Below are 24,497 nucleotides of genomic sequence, written 5' to 3'. Positions count from 1 at the left end.
TTACAAGAAAGGCCCAAAGAAGAAACAAAAAGATCACAGATAGACTTGGAACACTCGAAGTGTTCCAAAAATCAGCTCCGAAATTTGCTTTACTTAAGCCTTCAAATTCTGGCAAAACAAAAACCCAACCAACGATCCTTGAACTGATGACAGCCCCCAAATTTCTATTGCTTCTCATTTTGTCCTCGAAAATTCTCTACCTTCTTTCCCTTCCAAACCTCCCAGCATATAGCAAAAGGAACACAGCTCCATATTATTTTTGCTTTGATGCTGCCTTGCACCCTCAGCCAGCAGCCAAAGATCTCAGTACCTCTAGGATCCCACCCAGCCATGCTGAAAAAGGTTGAAAAAGTAGACACAAATACTTCTAATGAAGCTGCAGCGCACCAGCAGGTAATAGGTTCCTCATCTGACAAGCAAAGGGGGCCTCTACTAGGAAACCGATACCCCCCTCTGCATTGTACTTGGCTCTTTCTTCTAATAAAGTTTACTTGTTATTGATCCAAAAAATAAAATAAAAAAACTGATAGCCCTTCTTTTTCAGACTCTCCACCATCTGGTCCAAATCCCCATTCAGCAGAAATCTATCCACTCTCCTAAGAATTGGTTGAGTCCTGCCCATTTGACCATGTGAACTTAGACCCTACTGGCACCAGCTCTTCTAATTCATTTCTACTGATAAAATCTCTAAAAGACCACATTGCCACAGACATTCTTCTATCCCTCCCACCATTAATTTCCCCAATTCACCTCACCACATTAAAGTCTCCTCCAATCAGCCATGAGCTTACTGTGGCTTCATGGAATCCCTCCAATTCCTCCCATAATAACCCCCTATCTCTATCCAAGTTAGGTCCATACACATCAGAGACAAGGACCTTTGAACCTGAAGGAGCATGTTCCAGCACCACTGAAACAGAAAACCTCGCAATAAAACATCCCAGAATCCCAAATAGAGTTAATTCCACCTGACAAACCTTCCAAGTCCAGAACCTCCCAATCCCTGTCCCTGGAATTCCATATCTTACTTAAAATCTTCCTATCGACTTTTTCCAGTTTTTTTTTCTTGTAAAAGCAGCAAGTCTATTTTGTACCTTCTAACAAAGTTCTTTATAACCTCCCTTCTTTTGAAATCTCTTAAACTGCTTACATTCCATGAGCATGTTCTCATTTCCCCTTATTTTTTATTTTCATTTTTTTATTCCTCCTCAATCTCCTCTACTTCCTCAGCCCCTTCCTGACCCCTTAATGCTTGTTCTTCCTCTTCTTTCCCTTCTACCTCCCCAAAAGCTTTCTTGCAAAATTCTCTCCTCTTAAGAAAAAAAGTCTCAGGATTTTAGTCACCTTTATGTCTGTCTCAAGCACTCTCTCCAAATCAGCAGATTTCTGAGGTACATGGGTTTCATCGATTTCTATTTCCTCCTGCACATCATCCCCTTCTTCTCCTTTTTCCTCCAGAGGCCTTGTCCTAAGCTTCTTCTTATCCACCCCTTCCCTCAAGGTTAATCCCCTACTCTTCTCTCTCCCCAGTGTCTTCTCTCTCACCTTCCTCCCACCTACTCTTTTCCACCGCCCCCTTTCCAATCCCTTTAATTGACTCCTCACTTTCCAGCTGTCCCTCCCTACTACCCCTTCCCTTCTCCCCTTTTTCTACTTTTTCACCATCCCCATCCCTGTTTTTCGTCAAAATCCGCTCCTCTCACTCCTTCCTCGCCTAGGTCTCCCTTCCCTCCTCACCTCCTTCTGTAGAAATCTCAAGGTTCTCAGTACCTTCCTGATGATCCGTGTTGATGTCTCCTGACTCATTGTACTCTTCTTGTGCTTTGCCAGAGACCGCCTCCTCGATCTCGCCAATTATGTCACCTTCTCTCATTCTCACTTTTTTGTGCGGCTCTTCAACCCGGAAATCCTTTGCTACTGCTCCTCCTTCCTTGTGATTCTCATTCACTCCTCTCCTCCGTCCAATCCGGGCCACCACTGTCACTTTCCCCTTTCGGATGTGCCTTCTGAATCTTTTGAACGTTAGCTTGAGAATCCCCCTTTTCTGTTATCTTCTTTTCTTTCTCTGGTTCCTTAACTGACTTCCCTTTTCTAATTTTTTTCTCTATAAATGGATCTTGTTGTGCAGCAAACGTAACCATCCAATGTCATCTTCCTACCAATCCGTTGTATTACTTGCACCACTCCCTTGTTCAAATGTTCCCCAAGCTTATTGGAAGTTGATCCATCACCACTACAACTATCCCTTTTCCTTTTCGTCTCTTTAATTTCCCCTTCCCCATTTTTAATGTTATTCCTCTCTTTCAAATATCTATCTTCACTCCTTTTTACTTTGATGTTTTTCTTAACCCTGGGCCCACCTCTAATAATCGACTTGAACTTTACCCTTTCTTTTGAATTTCCACCTTTACCCTCTATATTCAACTAGGATCCCCCAATGTTATATCCCTTTTTACCCCTACTCATCTGTACCCTTTCATTTTCTTCCACTTCCTCTTTTGGTTGTTCTCCTGTGAACTACAACTGTTCCCTTCCCTTCTTCTTCTTTTTCTCCTCTCTTTCCAAAATATTTCTTTCTGTTATATCTCCTCCAGTGAAGCATCTCTGGTTTATGCACTAATCCCTCCCCACAACTGCAATCCCCAATTGGTAAACTTCTCCAACGTAAAAAGGTCCAACAACGTTGGAATCAACCAAGCATTCTATATTTGCACGAAGATCTTGGAAAATTGGATTTGCTCCCACCGGCAATTTCTAAAGTCGATACATCTGAACTTGCCACAAGCATTTCCAATGACTCTGAAGGTCTCTATGCTCCAAGCATGCAATGGAATGACGTAAACGTCAATCCATACTTCGTCTCTCTCCTTTGACAGTTGCCCAAAGTCTGGACTCCACCTATCCACCCATAGCTCTACCGACCTGATGACCCTTCCTTTTCTCATTCCAAAACCCTTTCCATATCACGTTTTCTCCTCAAGCTAAACAAGAATGTACAAGCCCCCAATCTTTGCACTTTCTCTAAACCCCTTCCTTGCCATTCTCTAAACACAGAATCTTCTACATCGCTTACATCGGGATCAGCTTCGAGAAATATCCCAACCAGGCAACAATGCAAAAACTCTAATCTCTCCTTTAATCCATTCACATCCTTAACTAACACTCCTCACATTTTCATTATCACAGTATTACCAATATTGTCTTCGCATTCTCGGGGGCAAGAGAAACATCAACTACTCATTAGAGCGTCATGAAGAATTGGGGACTCCAATAAGATTTTGTGAAGAAAAGAAAGGGGGGACCTCTAGAATCACAGCAAGCATTAGAAAGTTCAACACATTTATAAACAACTGATTGCTGAAGGAAATCCTGCTTAGGAGTTAGGATGCAACAATCACCTGGTCTAGCATACAAGAAAATTCTATTTGCTCAAAATTAGACAATACATTTACACAATTGATTGGGAATCTCAAAGAACCATTGAACTTAAAAGCTCAAGCTGTTAAGTGAGGTCCTTGAATAGGTTTTATTCTCTAACATGCCCCCTCACACGAAAGCCCATTGGGCTTGAAGCATGGACAGCACAGGCCCACCCATACTTTGTGCTGAAACTTAATTAATTATAATGGGGGTGATGAGAATCGAACGCTAGACCACTTGGTCAAAGTGGCTCTGATACCATCTCAAAGAACCATTGAACCTAAAAGCTTAAGCTGTTAAGTGAGGTCCTTGAATAGGTTTTATTCTCTAAAAGGGAAGAAGAACCTTGAGCAGAATACTGTGGGGGGAATTAACAGAAATTTTGAAGTGTGGAATTGTTTACCCCCTTTTTTGTTAGTTTATTTTGGTCATCCTGTTCTTGTAGATATGCTGGTGACATTATGCACAAGCACCAAGATGTGGCCAATCAGAAAGAAATCTGGAGGTAATTTTTTCACAAACTAAAATTAGAATAACCTTCATTTGCATTATGAAAATCTAATGGAGGTCTAGGTAAGAATTACTATATTGCCAGCATGAGCCCCACAGAGAGGAGTTGAGGGAATATGCTCCTGTTTAAGAAAAAGACTTTGCATGCAAGGCAGCAACACAATTGAAAACCTACTGTATAACTAGAGATTATAGGTGACGAGATAACACTTACAGAAGCAGCATCAATCAAGTATTCTGAAATGGAATTGCTTAGAATGATTATACTTTGCTCTGAAAGTTTCGTTGGTCTGGAGTCCAGTATAACAAGCAACCTTAGCATTCCACACAGGTTGTCAATAGGTGGATTGAGGGGCTGAGGAAAAAAAGAGCACCATTAGAGATCCCAAATTGCAGTAGAAATAATCCCCACCGGAAAATGAAGTATCTGATATGCAAAATGAGTAAACTAAGTGGAAAAATCTTGTGCTTAAAAAGTGCTCTCTCAAGTATGATGATTAAGAGCATGATGTATATAAGAAAAATGGAATGAAGCAATATAAATTACAGATAGCACAGTTAGCTCACTATTTCATCAAGTATAACTCTCTGCACTATTTGAAATATTAGAGCATCATCACCCATCTGACGGAGACAAGAGCAGACTGCACCAGTTATGGCCTTAAAAGTTTCGTGGTTTGATATCTTTTTACCATTCTCCACATGAGCATAAAGCCTTCCTGCAAAGGTTTCAACTTGGAGTTAAGGTATATAAAATTTTTTAAACTCTGCAATTATCATATTTGGTTCACCAAGACATTTGGAAATGGTTATGTTGTTGCTTCAGATGAGAGTATTTACATGGCAAAACATCATGGGTTTTACAAATCTCAAACAAAAGAAAACTTCAGTAATTTTCCCAATGAATGCCAATATATGCATCAAGTGTTGTGAAATATCACAGATATTTTAAAAATTTTATGTGCATTTTTTCAGGTTCTGGCAAAAATGGGAGACTTTGCTAACTAGGGACTTAGATTTGTTAACCATACTCTTGAATCGGCTACTCCATGTGTCCTTCTCACTAAAACTAATCAATCTGGCAATCTACAAGTTAAAAAGCTCAATTTTAGAGGCAAAACCCAATTAATGGTACTTTTCTTCAATTTCTCATCATCACCATCATCTATGCCTTATCCCAACTATATGGAGTTGGCAACACGAATCCTGTCTCGCCAGTCCATTCTATTTAAAGCCATATCCACTGCTAAATTATTAGTGCTTAAATAATTTCTTACTACTTATACTCGTGTCCTTTTTGGTCTACCCAAAACACTTCTAGCCCCTTCAATGTGTAACAAATCACTTCTTCTAACTGCTGCAGTTGGTGGACTACTATGAGCGTGCACAAGCCATCTTAGTGTACTCTCTCATTTTATCACCCATTGGAGCTACTCCTAGGTTCCCACGAATAGTGTCATTCCTAATCTTATCCTTTCTAGTTTTTCCACTCATCCATCTTAGCATTCACATTTCTGCCACATTCATTTTCTAGACATGTTGTCTCTTGACTGCCAAATACTCTGCTCCATACAACATAGCTGGCTTCGCAACTCTTTGGCCAATCACTTTTCTTCAAAATTTCTTTATGTTAATGATTGAATTTTCTTTTTCCAATCAAACAATCTGATTAAGGCAAGATATGTGGTGCATCTACAAGTGGCAAGTCAACCAAAGAACACTACCACTATATCCCTTTCTTCTTTTACCTTCAATTTCAAAAAAAAAAAAAAAAAAAACTTAAGCTGCCTACCCTTCATCAGCTGGATTCTTTTATGACTGGAAAATTATGAACTACAAACCCAGACTCAAAATGAAAAAACCAAAAAAAAGGGTAACTATGATCATGGGCATAGCAGCAAAATCTGATCCTCATAATCTCTAAAAGACCCTTCCACTTCTGATGGCCCCAGGTTCCCAAAACAGCATCCAACAAAGTTAAATTTGACCATCCCGTTGGAGGGGTCATACTCCAAAACATTGGCAGTCACCATGCAGGATCCCAGGATACATTTTGATTTTTGGAGTTTCATTAAAAGTTTCATTCCTTCCCTAACCTTTTAACATTTTCCATTATTTTTGCACATGCTTCAAGATATCAAGTGATAGTTAAAAATATATCCCCATTTTCCATATTTTCCGAACTGTGAAAAATTATGCTTCAACCATGCTTGCCCAATCTTTCCTCAATTTTCCCTAATCTGCTAATAAATTGGTGATATTTGTAAGGAATCAATATACACCCAAAGCAAAGAGAATATTTCTAGCAATTTTGAAATTTAGAACCATGCCACAAAAACGGATTCAAATTACCAGGCAAAGCCTTCCAACGTGCAACTAAGGTGACAAAGAAACTGATTAAATCCACGAGCTGGAGATGTCCAATTTTATAAGCTGAGTGGAGAACCTCTATAATTCGAAACAATACAGATGGTTCCAAATTATCACCTGCAATGAAGTGGCATTGAAGCAATGAGAATACAAAAACAAACCATAAGCAAGCAAATGATAGTCTTGCAGAAAGGGAACCAAAAGTAAAAGAGGCAGCTAGAAATGAAGTTAAATAAACTAACTAGATTAGTAATAAGAAACTAAGAAAGTCCCCGCAATTTGTAGAGCATCAACATACTGTTTGATGGAACATGTTTTGTAGAATTTTTTTCTATTTTTACATGTTTTTATTGACAATAACAAGGGACAGAAATTCTATTAAAGAAATGGAACATAAAAGAAAATATCCAAATAAAAAACACTGTTTGACACGTATATAATATTTTATCAAAGAAGGCCATGGAAGAAAAGAGAAACATAGTACACCAAATCTATGTGGAAACAGAGTGGATCAAAAGACAGCTAATACTTACACAAACAGCAATATACTAATGATCTAAGCAAAAGTGAATCCAAACTGGAGAAGTAATATAGACAACAAACAGAAAGTTCCTGACAGTCTTTGGGGAGCTTCATGAAAGGACCATATAATATGCTTCCTGCAAAAAGAGAAGTCTAACCAATAAGGCAAGAAGGCAAGAAAAACTCACTTATATGATGCATATAATAATTGACCTAGTTTATTGCTTTGATCTTACCATCATCTAGACACGTACTATAGAATTCTCCTAATGTATGTTGCATGATATCATATTCCCAAGCAAGGGAGGAGTTCATAGGAGCATATTGTCCAAGGCGAAGTAGAAGATGCAATATAACCTACAAAGAACATTTTGCATTCAATACTAAAAGGAAAAAAACGATTTATTTATGAACTAAAAATGAAGTGAAAAAAAATCTGCAACAAAAAAAGACATCGTCCCTCAATCTTTCCAGCCAGATTCAGCAATTCAAAATGCACATGTATCTAGGAAGATAAAGGGCTACATTGCCCAATTGAAACATTGAAATTAATGTTGTAATGTAAATGCAAACCTTAGACAATGAAGACAGTGTATCACCCAGACGAACCAGCAAAACTGGAAGCTCGCGTATCCAAGTAATCTGATGGTCTAATATCTCTGGTTCACTTACATCTAATAACAGTATGCCCTGCCTCTTTGACTTTGTAGTGGAAGGAAAGAAAAAAGTAAGTGATGGAAACATACACATATTCTATATGTTGTCACTGGTTTACATGCCAAACAGTTCAATGATTCTCATATAGAAAAATAGAAGAAAAGGCTAAAGGTCCGTTTCGTTCACGATTGGAATTGGAATCGGAATCAAAATCCGTCAGAATCAGAACCAAAATGGTCTATTCCCATAGTCTGTTTGGTTCAGATTGGAATCAGAATGGGAATTGAAATCAGCTGGAATGGAATTTCATTCCCAAGGGAGAGGGAGGGAATGGCCATTATCTCAAATGGGGGAATGCCATTCCACCAGGAATGGGAATGGGATTCTAATTCTGCCCAACCAAACAGTTGGAATCGGAATGGCCCATTCCTATTCCAATTCCAGACCCCTATTCCTGTGAACCAAACGGGCCCTAAAGGAAAGTAAGATTCATACTTTCATGGTATATTCACCTCCTATGAGTTGTAAGGAAGCTAAGAGAAATCATTTCTTTAAAAAGTATAGGAGAGGGAGTTTACAGGAAGTAGCATTTCTTCTATTGCAGAAAGGAAAGACAAATTCAATGTAGACTCTGGTTTACAATCCTTGAATGCCATAGTAAATGCCTGCAGCGGAAAGCGTTTAATAACTTTAATTGTATCTTCAAATATGTATATGTTTTCAAAGGGAACTTCAAGAAAATTGAAAATGAAGATCAAGAATAAAATGACAGGAATGTGATGCAAATACATATTGATTATCAAATCTAAAAGAATATGCTACAGATAAAAAGATTAACACCCAATTAATTGCTGGAACCTGGCAGTGTCATTTCCTTTAAAAGAAATGAAGATGTCATATTCAATACTCAATGTCATCAAGAAGTCCAGATTTTAAGAAGAATGAATTCTGGATAAAGAAGCCAAACCTGTAGAAGGCGCGACTTCCAAGTGTTTGCCACTAGTGATACAAGCCTTGGAATAAATGGAAGTAGTGAAGTTAAATGTTTTTCTTGCAGTGCTTTACCAGACCTTGAATTAAAGCGAATCTGCAAAATAATATTATATAATATCATTAAATCAATGTGTAAGATGAATAAACAAGGTTAAAACAGTGAGAATGGGTATAACTAGTAACAGTGATGTAATCACTATTATTTTTATAGCAAAGGAAAATTTATTAAAAGAAAAAACAATTGTTTTTTAACTGACAAGCATGTAATGCCATGACTTTAACAGGAAAGTAGAAGCGTAAGTAGCAGACCTTCCCAGACAGCAGATTTTCTATAAATTCCAGGAACCTTTCCATTAAAATGGCAGAAGTAAAGATCCATTCATTAGCATGCAGAAAGATTTCTGTAATCTCAATGTTCAAGATAAAGAATTTGTCTTCATCCTGCCATGAGGCAAAAGAATTATCAAAGCAATTGTGTCACTATAGAAATGGTACACATATCAAACTTGCCAATATTACATGTGAGTGCATTCATGACCCAACAGAAGAAGTTTTAATAAGTTACCAGTATTAGAAGAATAAGTTAGCAGCACTGACCACTGAGAGAGAGGTCTAATCATCAATTCCAATACAAGGGTAAAACTAAAATGCCTGAATAGACAAAGCAACAAGCAAAAAAGACTGCCAATAATAACAGATGTTTAAAAAAGGGGGATTTCATTGGTGTTTACTAGCTGGATAGGTGATAAAGGCTTCACTAGAGTAGAAATTTTCATGCCAATTTGGGAATCAGAATGATATTTTCCTTGGGTTATGAGTAGGTAGAGATGGAGGGAGACGTCTGAGTATTACTAAATGGATGCAGATAGCTTTGGACTTTGGAATATACAGAAATTGTTGAAAGTGCATATAAATCCTATGTGTTGGGTTACAATTAAACAGAAATTAGCAACCCAAATGCAAATTGCAAAAATAATAAAGCAGTCTCAGAAAAAGAAATTCACCCACTTTTCCTGAAGTGTTATGAAGTTGGTTAAGGGGAAACACTTCCAAAAATTTCCTCAAAAACACTGGTGTTGCAATCTCTCCCCACCTCGGCATATCCTTCTCATTATATGTAGGCTTTGTTACTCCAAAATCTGTTTGATGCTTATCAATCCCATAAAGAAAAAACTTCACTGAAAGATCTATGCTCTGAAGTAAGTATAGCATGCAATCAAATGACTGGGAATCAAGAGATGACATTGGGTGAACTAATAGAATGAAATCTTGGAAACAGTTGACCAAGATAGGCAAAATATCTTCTAGTCTCTTAATGATGGAAGAGAGATCTGCACAAAGAGGAAAAGCGAATGATGCAATCAAACATTGGTATCTTATTTTCAAAGAAAAAATGGAATATGGAATGAAACACAAAATCAAACTGGAAGTTAAATGACAAACCAATATAAAGTTTTCCCTTTAAGATTATAAAAGACTAACAATAACTAGTGCAAGACAATTAAAACATAAAAGACATGCTGCACTGCTTCTAACATTCAAGGATACAAATAACTAAGGCCAAGAGTTAAAGGGCAGGAGTGACAGACAGCAGTAAAATTACTTCTATTACTGGAGAAACTTCAATGCAACGGGAACAAATGTTGAGCAATCTGTAGGAATCAGTAGAAAAGCTATGTATGTTTTTCTTATTATTACTTAACAAGGGCATTGATGTAATTTCATCACATTTAAAGAGCTAAATATATAAAGTTTAAGAGTGGACCAACTGTTTTTCCCTCTTCTCTTACTCTTTTCTTCTTGTATCCGTCTATTCTTCTTGCTTCCTTCTCTTCAATCACTATTTTTATAATTTTTTACTGCTAAGACAACCATAAGGTGAACTACTTAGAGACAAAAAGAATAAGAACAATAGGACAGAGGAATGCATAAAAACAAAATGATAAACCTAGAAAAGTCGATATTATATCTGATACTGACCTCCAAGTATAAGTCTAGAAGCTGAGCCTGTAAAGGACAACTATATCCAGCATAATACATTATGTCTACCTGAAAGATCCCCCCCCAGGTAGGGAAGCACACACACAGAGACTCTATAGTTGATGAAAAAAGAAAATAGTCAAAATGGCCTATGATACCAGGACCCTGTACAAGGGTGTCAGATCATGTTGGATAATTCAATTTTTAGTGTAAATATTATATCCGATACCATATGCAGCCATGTCCTTCCTATATCTAGGAAACATAACCAATACAAGTAACACTAATTCAAATCATGTTGACTTCATAGCAAAAAGGGATAATGTGGACATCAGTGGCTTTCCTGTCAAATGAGCAGCATGGAGAAAGAAGTTACTCAACAAAATTCCTAGACAAAAGAAAATGGTTCAATGAAGGTACAACAGCATGGTTATCTCTTGGCATTTGGTTCATAAGGATTCAGAAGTTGAAACTTAACCTTTTTCTATTTTGGATCTTTATTTGTGCGAGACACTCCTTTTAAGATTGCTTGCATTGACATGGCTCAGTAGCCACAGGGTGGGAGTAGGTGCATGTTCTGTGATCTCTTTAGTGTGTATTTTTGTGTGTGTGTGTGTGGTGGTTTTTTCTTTCTTTTTTTTTTTTTTTTTTGGAGGGGGGGTTCATTCTACTTGTCTACACTCCATTTTTTGTCTTAACATATTTTCCACTGTTACCAAGAAAACATAAAAATAAATTATGAAAAGTGAAAGAACTATGGACTTCAAGTTGCCACAACCCAGTTCAGTATTCTCTTAATACAACAGCATACATATATCCCAGTGCTTACCAACTAAAAAGTAAAAGAAAGTAGAAGGAAGCTATAGTTGCATACCAGTATGCTCTTTAGGCACCTCAAGCTCATATGCATGCAATGACCCTTGAGTTTCAGTATTCTGAAATGTTAAAGGACATAACAATTAGAAGTAGACAATATTAATTTAAAATTAATGAAACCATGCAAATAAGTGGTCTGGAAGTTCATTAAAGTTTAAGAGAAAATTGATAGGCAAAAAATGACAAATATAAACAATATGCAGTGCAGAAAATAGAAATTAAATTATATGAGAATATACTCGCCAAAACAAAATAAAAGCAATGGTAATGAAAACAAGCTTTATGAACCTATTAGAGACTGCCGGTGGAAAAAAAAAAAAAAAAAACTGTCTTTTGATAGATTCAGGCACACTAGGCTCTAAACTCTAGGTGTGAAGAGCCATTATAAATAAAGAAAGGTGACCACCACAATGCCCATATTTTTTTCATAGGTAGCAAAAGTGGATTTATTAAAATTATAACATAGAAAGACTACAATACAACAGACCAATCCAACTCTTTCTTTTTTATAAGCAACAAAGAAAGATTAATGCAATAAAAAGGGGGATTTTTGGGAAAATCACATTTTTGACAAAGGAGGCACAATCCTAACTATTTTTGATAAAGGGGGCACACCCCTTGTCCTTATGATTTGCTGGAGAGTTATGTAATTTAAGAATCGTAGTGGTACCCTCTGATGTGGGTTGATAACATGGGTTTGGGGAGAGTGATTGGCGGTGAGAGGTGTCGTCCACTCAAGGAGATAGCTAGGGAGCCGAAAGGTCAGTTCGACAAAGGAAAGGAGATTGAAGATGAGGGCAATCCTGGAATTTTAAAATGTAATGCTTGTGGGGGGGGGGGGGGGGGGGCTCGATGGGGAGAAGAGTTAATGAGAAGGGTAAAGTCTTGAAGTTTTGTGAAGGGAGTGGGGCCTATTCGAATGAAAGGGTGGGTACATCTAATTGCTAAAAATGATGATGTGCCATGCGAAACGAAGGGACATGTGATTGATAAACTTGAGGAGGAAGAGGACTCGGGAGTTGAAGTTAGCTCGCAAAATATTTCCAACTTTTTAAGTTGGGCCACGTGACTTGTTGAAGGTTTGAGTGAGGACTATTTTTCAAGGAAGTAGTTTTTTGGGCCTCAAAGAAAGAACCGTCTGGGTAGGTTACAGGTTAACATGATGTTTGGCCTCTCTTTTAAACATCTTAGGTTCAAAAGGTTGGGGCGTCAAACAGATCCAGGCCGCTTAAGCTTTGAAGAATTAAGGTGGAGGACAGGATTTGGATGGCTTTCGAGTTCGACAGATCAGGTAGGAAGAAGATTATTTGGCTTGACATGAAGGAATATACTGATCTTAAGAACATCAGAAGCGATGTTTCACTTTCACTCGAATGTTCTCTAGGCCCTGGTAACTGTGTTGATGCTGAAAAATAGAGAATCATGCGTCTTCTGATGTTGAGATGGTTAAAGCTCGAACGACTAGGGTTGGCGGTTCTCCTCTGGTCACAAATCTGCTGTGTGACTCAAAGGAGAAAGCAGGTGTGGAGCCCCGGTTGGAAGGAGGAGTATTGGAAGATGGAAAGGTGGAAGAGAAGGGTGAGAACTTCAAAGCGGTCAAAGGTGTCATTGAAAGGGAAATAGTTGTTGTTGCTAGAGATAAGGGTGATAATCTCCTCCTGCTAAAAACTCTTTAGTTAAGGAAGTTGTGATTAGAAAACTTGGGGTGGAGGTGGGGCGCAAGAGGAAGATAGAAGAAAAGGACAAGGTGGAAAGTAAGGGGGGGGACATCTTGATCTACTCAGGTCAAGATCTCTAAGGGTTGACTGAACTCAAGAGGAAAACAAAATTGTGGTGAAAGGAATGAGATGACCTGGAGAGATGCCAACCATAGTTTAATAAAGGTGGAAAAGATTGAAGCTCTGCACCTTGAGAAAAATTTGTAGAAAGAGGCGCTCAGGTGGGGAAAAAGCCTTGGTTTATTCTTTTGGGGTGGAGAGGAGTTTGCTAGAAAAGCGTTTGAGAGGTTTGAGAGGAGTAGAAAGGAAGAGCAGATGAAGAAAAATGTAACAGGGGAGAGAGGAGAAATGTGGAATGAAGATGATGTTGGGCAGGAGGTGTTTGAGGGGGAGGATTAGTGGCGGTTGAAGGAAATTTGGTTCTTTGAGAATACAGAACATTTTAGAGCCTTAGATGGTAATATCATCACCAGAACCTTTTAGTTATATTGGAGCTTAGAGCCTTAGATGTCTGCCCCAATTTAAACATAAATTCCCCCAAGGATAGTACTAGTACACCCTCTTTAGCCCAGGTATCAAGGAACCCATTTCCTGATCTATGCAGCCAAAAGTATGTGATGCTCGCATTCCTTTTTGCAGCTTTAATCTCTCTCATGGTATTCCTATAGTTCAAATTTCCTTTGCTGCCACCTCTTATTCATCCCATTACTACTCTAAAATCCTCTTCTATTTTCACAGTGCGAGTCCTAATGTTTTGCCCAGTCTGAAGATTTTGTATCAAACACCAGCTTGGAAGAGCAAAAGTTGCGGGGTATTATGATACCAATCCTCTAATTTGTGAAATTGAAGGACCTGAGCCTCCCTTCTGCCAAAAAATACTCCCAATTTCACTTTTCATTTTTTTTTTCTTTTTCTTAAGGTGATAAGTATGCACATCATAAACAATGTTTTCAAAATCATAATTGTATTGTAAAATGTAAAGAAGGGTGAACCAAATCGAGTTGAACCATCATAGAACATAAGATTATCTCCACTTCAAAACTTTTGAGAAATTAAAAGCATATATGTAAAAAAAAAAAAAAAAAAAAAACTTAAAACATATATAGGAAAGTAGTTTTACCCCATTTTTTATCTACATCTGCTACATATGTACTTAATACAACAGAGTTCATAACTTGCACACTAGAAGGTAAGATGATATAATTAAGTTTAATTTAATTAACACACAATGGCTCTTAAGTCTTAACCTACTTATAATGGGAAATAAACTCAATAAGGTTTCCAAAAAGGTCCTCAATAACCTAAATAAGTCTTACACTAGTAATGGTTTTACCATTTTAAACAAACTGAAAAAAAAAACAAAAAAGGGAATGCAAAGTAGAAAACTAGGTTTCTATTGAAATTATTTTTATATTAGTGATCAGAATCTTTATTAAAGAAAATAAAAAAATGTACAATCAGAGTTATGCCAAGCACCTCTTTTTAATATTGGGCTAGCTGCAACTAGTTAGTTCATCTCCTAGGGATTTGAATGCAATAAGCAATTCCCTAACCAGTTGTTTTCTTTCATAATGTATTTGTAAGTCAAAGAACCAGTACTGCTGCTTTTAAGTGAGTCTACAACCATTGACAAGTCCCTTTCCACCACAACATCTTAGTAATTAAGAGTTTTAGCAGGTTTTAGTCCATGCTACACTACTAACAATTCAAACCCTGTTGAGTCTCCATGACCTATTGGTCCAGAAAAAATAGTTATGATGCATAAAAAATAAAAATAAAAAACAATCAATTACTAGGATATATCCTTCACTGTTTCTAAAAACTGCACCTATGCCTGAAAATCCAGGGTTGCCCAAGTATCAGCCATCAAAATTTTGTTTGATGAGGATAGGGGCTGGAGGGGACAAATTTGAGGGTGTGCTGGTCCTAGCATCATCTATAAAATGGGGCAAAGATGCTCACAATTTTTACCCAATATGCCTCCTTCATAGAGATGTTTTCAATGATATTCCTTTAGTTCGGGGCTTGTCTTTAAATGTTATAGCATTCATCTCCTCCCAAACTTTCCACAAAATTGCAGCCCATGTGCACTTCTACAATAATTTCCCTTCTTGGGTGAAGAGAAGAAAGAGGCCTTACAAAGACTTCCTACATCCTCGAAGGAGTCCAACTACATCCAAATGGTGAAAAGAAAATTTCTCAAATACGAAATACATATGTACAAGATGAGCCAAATGCCAGTTAAATCTTCTCCTTTTAAGGGTCTCAGAAGTATTCATTGTCAACTGTTTACCTCCAAAAAAACACGTCTTAAGAGGTACTGCTCAACAAGAAACAATAGGATTCTTTGATCAAATTCTACAATCAGATATTCAGATTTGGACTTATCAAAGAAATGCCAGGCGAATGACATCAAGAGTTTCTCTTAGGCCTCTCCACAATCCTACATCCCAAGAAAAGACCATATTCTGAGAAAGAAACACATCAGGATACATGCTTGTCTTTGTAAGGGGAAAGAGAAAAACCATTGACTAACACAAAGGCCAATAAAAAGGATATGAATTCCAAAGTGCCACTCACCAAGTAATACAATCAACCTGAGCACCCAGATGTTCTAGAATATCAATTTGCAAATGAGAAAAGAAAAAAAAAATGGCATTCTCAAAACAACAAAAAGAACAAAGGAAAAAGATGAATGTGCAACCCAGAAAGTAGTAGTTAGTTTTCATCGTTACTAGGAGGTACTTTTTTTTATGAATGATAATAAATTTATTTATTCAGAAGCAGATTTAGTAGGAGGTACTTTTCCATATGATGGATCCACAGTTCTCCTATTACATGGTAACAGTGATAAGCAACGAACCAACCCAACAAGAGCATTCTTGAGCTTGCTCCTGTCCTGTAAATAGATATGGTTCTTACGTAAAATATCCTCATAATTCTGGAGAACCTGTTGAATGAAGAACAATTAAAGAAATTTGTCAAAAAGCATACACCAAAAATAAAAAGAATATGAAACATTGATGCAAAACCAATAAATTAAATTAACTCCATTCACCATAAGAAAATAGACATATATGAACCTTCAAAAGATTTAGATTACTAAACACATAACAAGCAAGACAGAAAATGAAACAAGGATCTAAGCCAATACCCAGTCCCACTAAGACTCTGGCATCAACAATGGCAAGGCAGATAAAATATAGCCATCTCTATATTTCTCATCTTCAGTACACTGATGACACCCTTATTTTCCTGGATGCCTCAGTGGACCAGGTGCTGAACCTTAGGCTATACTGGCTAATTTTGAAATGCTAACAGGTTTGAAAGTAAATCTGGCCAAGAGTATGTTGATTGGGGTGGGGTTTGTGGGGAGGGAGGGGTTGGATCATTTTGCTATGGTGTTTGAATGCCAAGCTGGAAGGTTGCATTTCCTTTATTTGGGTTTGCCAGTGGGATCTAAAGCTTCTGCAGTTGGGTTTTGGAGGCCAATTGTTGAGAGGATGGAGAAGAGGTTGGAGAGCTGGAAAGCAAAATACCTCTCATTGGGGGGGCAGAATCACTTTGATTAGAAGTGTTCTGTCACGTTTATACAAATTTATTACCTCTCTTTTTTGAAGATTCCAGTAAAGGTGGCTGAAAAACTTTGAGAAACTTCAGAGGGACTTTTTGTGGGAAGGGGTAGAGGGAACAAAGAAATTGCATCTGGTGAGACAGTGAATCATCTATTAATCTCCTGTCCTTTTGTAACTCATATCTGGGAATGGTTCTATTCTCTCTTTGATTGTAAGTGGACTCCTCCCTCAAGTGTGGCGAACAATGAGAGCAGACATTATTTGGGAAGTTTGGGCAGAGAGAAATAACAGGAGTACAAAGGTGCTGCCCAGGACCAGTAGAGGACTTTGTAAAGGGTTGGAGGGAGAAAGGACTGAATAAAAGAGGAAAATTAATCTGGAATATAACCCCAGCAGTGGTATTCTGGTGTCTTTCACCAGAAAGAAATGCACGGATCTTCAAGAGCAAGATAAGTTCTGCTGATTCCATTTTTCAGAAAATTGTGGGGAAGATGTTCTATTGGTTGTCTGGTCACAGATTGTTTAAGGGTGTAGGTTTTGAATCCTTTTTTGTACAGGATAATCTTTTTGTAAAGCAAAGTGGGGATCAAGGTTAGAGAGAACAGTTTTTTTTTGTTTCCATAGTACATCATCTTGCTGTACGTTGTTTATTCATTCTAATACAATGATAATTTACCTTCTCAAAAAAAAAAGGGATTTTCCAAGGGCAAGAAAAAACATTGCTTCAGCTTATAGAAGGCATCACCTTCAAGGCCATACATTGGCTGAAAACTATGGACCTCTTCAAGGATTTCTCTATAGATCATTTGCCCAGAGAATGGAACATAGTAGCAGGTTTCTCCACTCCTACCATACTTGAGGACTGGACCCCTCCTTTACAGCATTCTGTGAAATTGAACTTTGATGGCAGCTCTATAGGCAATCCTGGTCCTTCTGGAATTGGGGGTGTGTTTAGAGATGTGGAAGGAAGAACCTTCGCCCTTTTCTCTGACCCAATAGGAGTGGGTGGCTCACTAAGGGCAGAAGTAATAGCACTCTTTCAAGGGCTCAGATTGGCTAAACAATTGGGAGTTTAACATTTAGAAGTGGAGGGGGATTCAAAATTGGTCGTAGGCTGGATGCAAACAAATAATTTGGGCACTTGGTTTAGACACCATGTGAGGGAAATAATAAACTTGACAAGGGAGCTTGGAGCACAGTTTAATTGGGTTAGCACATGGTTTGGTTGATGTTTTAACAAAGCAAGGGGTGGTTAATAGGGAGACTTTATTTTGGGCATGTTTGTAATTTGTAATTTGATTATGTTATGAGGGGTCACCTTATTTAAGAAGGTGACAATTGTAATTCCATAATTTCCAAGCTTAGTGAAAGTTACCGTTTTCTATCAAAGATAATATGGAGCTGTATCCCTTTTGCTGTATTCTGGACCCTCTGGAACGAAAGAAATAGAAGGCTATTCGAAGACAAGTCTAAGAACATCAAATCATTGGTGACTGTGGTTGGGAAGCAAGTGGTCGATTGGGTTGGGTGCTTCCAGATTTTGCCCAACTTAGTAAATCAGATTTGAGGGAAAATTTTTGGAATGTACTTGAAATTCAGATGTCATTCCTGTAGTTTTTCTGTTTCAGTTGTTTGTATGGTGAGGTGCCAACTTGTCGCCTCTTGGATTGTATTTCTTTCTTTTTTTTAATGAACTGTCTCTTTTTACTCTACAAAAAAAACGAAAAAACAAAAAAACAAAACAAACAAACAAGCAAAGGCCATTACCCAGTGTTGATCCCAGTTATCTGGGTCTTGGGAGAAAAAAGTAGACTGGATATGGACCTAACATTTGGCTTTTATTTATTTATTTATGTTGCACAAAGAAGCCTCTATCAGACTTGCACATAGTACACTAACAAGTAACAAATTTCCATAAAATACTAAGGGAATGACGTGTGTACCTTTTCAGCATACATGAAAAATGAAGATGGATAATGCTGGACAACAAGATCAAAAAATTTGAAAGCCATGAACCGTATATCAGTTGCTAAATGTGTCATTCCATTAAATATATAGGCCATCATCAATGAGATTAAGGATCCTGGAACATCCTAGAATGAAGAAAACGATAAGAAGCAATTAGTATGGGCAAAAATGTTAGTTTTACAAAAGGAAAAAGGAAAAGAAAAACAAATTTTAAAGAATGCTGAGAGAGAGAACATTGCATTTGTTACTCCCGTAAGAAATAAGGCATTGAGATGAAGTGACAAACCAATTGGCTCCCAAGATGGCATGAATTTAGATTGGGAAAAAAATCATATATCAACATCAAAAATAACCCCCCAACTATAGTGAAATTAAACCCATGGTTCAAAGTAACGATATGCCTCTGTATCGGCAGAGGTGTATCGGTACTTAGATACAAGCGGAAATGGCTTTTTTTTTTGTTTTTTTTCAAATTTTGGTTTTTGGGAAGATATTTTAACATATTTTTTATTAAAAAAGAGTGGGGTCCCAAAATACCTGTAAACAGGCGTTTCAGACCCCAAAAGATACGATACGATACGCCATCGGGCATATCGTATCGATACTTTGAACTTTTTTAAACCTAGCAATTTTAATCAGGGACTTTCCCTGACTTGACCTGCAAATCCTCCAAGACTCAAACCAATTTGGTTGCACACGCATATGAGTACATGTTATTCCCAGCTCCAACAAAATATTAAGTCACACATTCTATATTCTTATTCAGCCTATAGGAGAACAGATAGAGATGCAGATCCCTTTTCAATCAACAGTTTGAAAACCAAACCAGGCATCAAAATGGAAAGGCATCCAGTCCAACTTATTTCAATTGGTTCAACTGTGACATCAACATCATGCCATAAATAGACTAATAAAAATAAAAATAATAAAACATCAAAAAAGGAACTGAGAAAAGAAAAAAACTGCTTGAAAAGTTTTCAACCTAGATTTTAATAGTTTGATTAAGGCAGGAGTTAATATGGGAAGCCTGGAATGGGATAGTCCAGGCCCAGATGGGGCTTTTGCAAACATTTGCTGTACTTGCCATTATATGTAAAAATGGAATGTTGGTCAAGCTGTCTGTTTATTGTACATTACCTCCACTCTTGTGGAGAGGATTCTTTTGCTCACAAATAAAATCCATTATTGTTGACTATCAAAAAATACAGTTTTTTAACTATAGTTTCAGCCATTCATATTTTGAAACTGGAAAGGGTCCTGCTTCTGGTTGAACATTTTGTTCTACTTCTTCCAGAACAATCATAAACATTTCTTTGAAGTTAAATCATTTGATCTACCCAGAAATCCAATGCACGATTTATATGCGTTAGGTGGCCAGCTGCAACATAAATCAACCCTAGAAGTTGTGACTGACAAATTAAAACCTTTTTATCTATATGCATCCTTCTGATTATAAAATTACTGTGCTACCCTTTGATGGAAATGTACACTATTTTCAGCCTACAGTGAACAGATAGGGGAGAACAGTCCCATTTCAGTGACCCCAAGGCATTCTGCTGCAACAAAGATCAATCTTATAAGTTAAGCTTAACAGGCTTAAAACCTTTTTTATCTGTACATCCTTTTGACATAGATAATTGGTGCCTGACCTACTGAATGTAAGAGTACTGTGTGGTGCATGTTCACCAGAAGTACAGATATGCCACTTGTATACAAATCTTGCATGGTTGCACCCTGTAAGAGAACTCATTCATAGTCATTCACTCCCTGCGACATTGGAAAACCATGTGCTTTAAAATATTTCAATGAGTCATAAAGCATCTTTTTTCTTTCTTATTATGCCAATGAGCCTTAAAGAATTTTTTTATTTATAACATGATAAGCATTAAGGCTCTTTTATTATCAGTGAAGACCTTTTTCATTAAAAAATAAAAACAAATGAGAGACTAAAAAGAGAACAGAGGGGAAAAAAAGAGAGAAACCAGACCATAACCAATCTACCAGAAGGGATTTCCCTTGAATCAATCAGCTACATCATCATAAAAGTTCATTCCTCCCCAAAGGATTGCAGTCCCCAAATATAATGCTTCCATATGTTAACCTGATCTGCCAAGACAGCCAACTAATCCATTTGCTATCTCCTTATCCAAGTAATAGATATTCAAGGTCATTACCATTTCACTTTTGAAGAGCCAAGTGATTCACCAATCACCATAATGATATGTTGATTCCGCCATTCAAAAGGAAAAAAAATATAATGGCCAATTTCAAAATTATCCATTCAAATCTCAATTAAGGATAGTCAATGTACTCCCCAGCATCAGAGATCAATAAGTTTGTCCTCTATGGAACATAAACTTTTGTATAAATACTTATGGAAGAAAAGATGTTGCATGTTACCTCTTTCAAGGCAGGGAAAATCACTAATTTCAGAAGCTGATAGAGTGTCTCGCGGACAACTTTGTCCTCATCACTAATGCGTTCACGCAGCTTCTCTATTATGGCAAGTTTGTGTAATGTCAGCTCTGCTGGGTATTTAAGCACCAAATCCCTAATACCAGTCAACGCATCTTCATCAAACAGAAAAACACTTTGTCTCAGCATCATAGACTCTTCAGTTAGTACAAGGGTACAAACCAATTAGTGGAAGCAAAATCTAGTCAACAAATCATGAAATAATATTTTCTTTAAATGTTGTTTGGCCTACATTACACAAAATGCAACAATTGGGAGACAAGCACCAATTTAGTATTTTCTTTTGCAACAAATCACCCATGCTGATGCTTTCATGATAAGCTTCCCAGCAGAAGGCACTAACTTTTGGGGGGACATGGGCACACCAGACTTCTTTAACAAGGAAGGAATGGAAAGGAGTAGAGGCTACCAGTGAAGAGAAAAAGGATTACCAAGTGAATGACCCAGAGGGACTGAGATTCCACACACGTCTATCTTCCCTGGGCTCATCGAAAACCAAGTTGTTCAAGATATTCAAAAGGTTAGACACAAAGGGATTTCAAATCCTCTCAGGTTTCTCACGAGCCCCAAGTTCCAACCTTCCCTGGGGGAAGAAGATAACCCAAAGAAATTAGACACAAGATTGTCTTTAATACTTGAAACCACTTTACGCCACAATCTGTCATTGTCTGGGGGGAAGCGTAGTGCTTTTCTTCCTAATGTTTCCCAGACCCAACCTACCCTCTTCCTTCCATTTGACCACCTTCTCCCACCTAACCAAATGATCTTTTTTCTATCTCCAAGCTCTCACAAGAAATCTCTCATCAATTTTTCTATTCCCAAGGTGAATTTGATCAAAGTAATTCTCCCCCCTAAAGATATGTAATTCCTTTTCCAACCAGCAAGCCTTTTCTCAATTCTCTCCACCACAGGGTTCCAAAAGCTAACAGACCTCGAATTGCCACCAAGAGGTAAGCCTAAATATTTTAAGGGCCACACACCTCTCTCACACCCCAAGATCTCCGCAAATGAGCCCAACTCCTCTTCAATAACATTTATACCCACCACCACACTCTTATTCCAATTGATTCTTAAGTTAGACATTCTTCCAAAGCAGCTAACCATTAGCTTTAAGACTTCAATCCCATTTATATTTTCCCTCTCACAAAAGATCCAAATGTCATCTACAAACTGGAGATGGGATACCACCACACTATTCCTTCCAACCTCCCAACCTTTAAAGAGATGCAACTGGCTAGCCTTAAAACTCAATCTAATCAGAACCTCTACCACCAAAAGGAAAAGAAAGGGAGAGAGGGGCTCTCCCTCTAATGGCTTCAAAAAACCCTCCAGGCCTTCACTGACTCGTTCACAACCACTGAAAAATGACTAGTTTGCAGGCAGCCTTTGATCCACTTGCACCACAAATCTCCAAACTCATAGGTCCTCATAATACTAATTAAAAACTCCCAATCTACCAAATCATAAGCTTTCTCCAGATCCAACTTAATGGCCACCCCGTTTTTCTTAGCTCTTTTCTGGGCCTCCACACATTAATTAGCAATAAGAATTTGGTCCACAATATGTTAATCCTAAATAAAAGCCCCTTGGTAAATGAGAGATGATCGAAGTAAGAACTTGTTTGATTCTCAGAGATAACACCTCGGTGATTATTTTATAAATGCTAGTAACCAAGTTGATTGGCCTGAAATCCCTCGAATGATCTGCATTGGCCTTTTTTGGCACCAAGGTGATAAAGGTTGAATTCATTCATCTTTAAACACTCTAAGAAGATATGGCTTAATAATCTCCCAACAATCTTGATAAAAAGCCATTGTGAAACTATCCGGGTCCAGAGCCTTGGATCTAACCATGGCAAATATTGCTTCCTTAATCTCATCTTCCTCAAACCTCTTTTTCTAAAAGTTGGTTCTAGAAGGCATCAATAGTTTCCCAATTCAAACCTTCAACTGTCCATCTTTCTCTCAGAGGCCTTAAATAAATTTATTTAAAGTGATCCACAAAGGCCTTAGCTATCTCAGCTTGATCTGTGGCTTCTCTACCCTCAATTTCTAAACAAGAGATAATATTTTTCCTTCTTCTACCATTTGCAATTGCATGAAAATACTTAGCATTACCATCTCCCTCCCTAATCCATTTCTTCCAACTTATTTCTTCCCTTAATAGAGTTTCTTGGAGTTCCTTCTTCAACTGAAACCTTGATCTTATGAGTTATGTCTTCCTCTCTCAAAAGGCCCTTCTAATTCCCTTCTATCTATGTCCTCAATTTGTAGAATTAGAATTGTCTCCTTCTCTTCTAGTCTACCAAAAATCAGCTTAGTCCATTCTTTTACTTTTGCCTTCAACCTCTGTAACTTCTTCATAAATTTCTGCCCCTCCCATTCCATCCTCAATTGTTGTTCACTCCACCATTCCTTCACTCTTTGTTTGAATACAAGAAGTGTTAGCCACATGTTCTCAAACCTAATAGGGGTAAGGCCATCAACCACTCCTTGTTGAAAGACACAAATCAGCCAATGGTCAAAAACCCAAAGGTAAGTCTAGGCAAAGTTCTCCCTAATAAACCACTCCAATGCTCTTCACAATCAACCAAGACCAAGAATCTGTCCAATTTAGAACAGATTGGATTAGCTTGAAGGATGGACCAAGTAAATCTAGATTACCCCAGAGGTATGTCTCTCAAGTCAAAAGTACCAATAAAAACATTGAATTTCATCATGATGGTTGTTACTCTCTGCCTAGTATGCTCATTTCTTTTGCAAATCTTACCACATCAAAATCACCGCCAATAAACCAGGGCCCTTCCCATAAGCCCCTGATATCAGCCAACTCTTCCCACATTAGGTTTCTTTCTCTATACCAATTGGAACCATAAACATTTGTTAACACCCATTCAAACCCATCGTGGACATTTTCCAATTTAACCAGGAAACTGCACCCAAAATGCTCTTTAAGTTATTTGGTTCTTAGACTATGACATTTATTGTTTTAAGCTTATGTTGATTAAACTCAGTGTTTTAAAAGCGCAAGGCACAAAAAAGGCGCAGGGGTCAATTTGCACCTAAGGTGCAGAGCGCAAGGCGAGGCACGCACCTTTTTTATGCAAGGCACAAAAAATTAAAAAAAATAAAAAAAAATGCCAACAAAATTCAAAAAAAGTAAAAATATTAAAAATAATATTAATAAAAATATGAAGTAAAATTTTAAAATAATGTTTTAAAAAACCTATTATCTAAAATTAAAATACATAAACATAAGACGTAGAGCATATTCAAATGAGAATTTAAAAATAAAATCAAACATATAAAACATTTTCAAGCATGTAAAACCTGTAATTTCTTTTTTCACTCAATTGCAGTACTTCATATAGCTAATGTAATGTAAAACATATTACATTCCTGACTCTACGAGCCAGCTTTGTGCCATGCCCCTC

General features: G+C 37.5%; 1 protein-coding gene across 11 annotated transcripts in view; it reads right to left on the bottom strand.

Moving 5' to 3' along the window:
• Positions 1-24,497, bottom strand: part of LOC148854042 (ARM repeat superfamily protein) — a 50,343-nt gene that overhangs the window by 21,664 nt on the left and 4,182 nt on the right. For 7 of the 11 annotated variants that reach the window (XR_016112829.1, XM_088984077.1, XM_088984080.1 and 4 more), the window contains exons 5-18: positions 20,990-21,159; positions 18,565-18,714; positions 15,850-15,996; positions 11,327-11,387; positions 9,481-9,803; positions 8,782-8,913; positions 8,447-8,566; positions 8,058-8,144; positions 7,396-7,524; positions 7,059-7,179; positions 6,834-6,959; positions 6,283-6,417; positions 4,498-4,649; positions 4,145-4,285 (exon numbers count right to left, since the gene is read on the bottom strand). Coding sequence is in view for 10 of the 11 variants with exons in the window: in XM_088984077.1 (XP_088840203.1) it covers positions 4,145-4,285; positions 4,498-4,649; positions 6,283-6,417; positions 6,834-6,959; positions 7,059-7,179; positions 7,396-7,524; positions 8,058-8,144; positions 8,447-8,566; positions 8,782-8,913; positions 9,481-9,803; positions 11,327-11,387; positions 15,850-15,996; positions 18,565-18,714; positions 20,990-21,159 (1,994 nt within the window). In the remaining variant the exon portion in view is untranslated. Of the gene's footprint in view, positions 1-4,144; positions 4,286-4,497; positions 4,650-6,282; positions 6,418-6,833; positions 6,960-7,058; positions 7,180-7,395; positions 7,525-8,057; positions 8,145-8,446; positions 8,567-8,781; positions 8,914-9,480; positions 9,804-11,326; positions 11,388-15,849; positions 15,997-18,564; positions 18,715-20,192; positions 20,357-20,576; positions 20,695-20,989; positions 21,160-24,497 lie in introns of those variants that run through there. The other 4 variants (XM_088984085.1, XM_088984083.1, XM_088984082.1 and 1 more) reach the window with 4 other exon arrangements.

This window comes from Nelumbo lutea, chromosome 4 (genome assembly GCF_056320005.1).
Source record: "Nelumbo lutea isolate HS-2025 chromosome 4, American lotus-T2T, whole genome shotgun sequence".
In the NCBI taxonomy this organism is placed as follows: Eukaryota; Viridiplantae; Streptophyta; class Magnoliopsida; order Proteales; family Nelumbonaceae; genus Nelumbo; species Nelumbo lutea.
The sequence above is the reverse complement of the archived record's forward strand: the minus strand, read 5'-3'. Positions and strand labels throughout refer to the sequence as shown.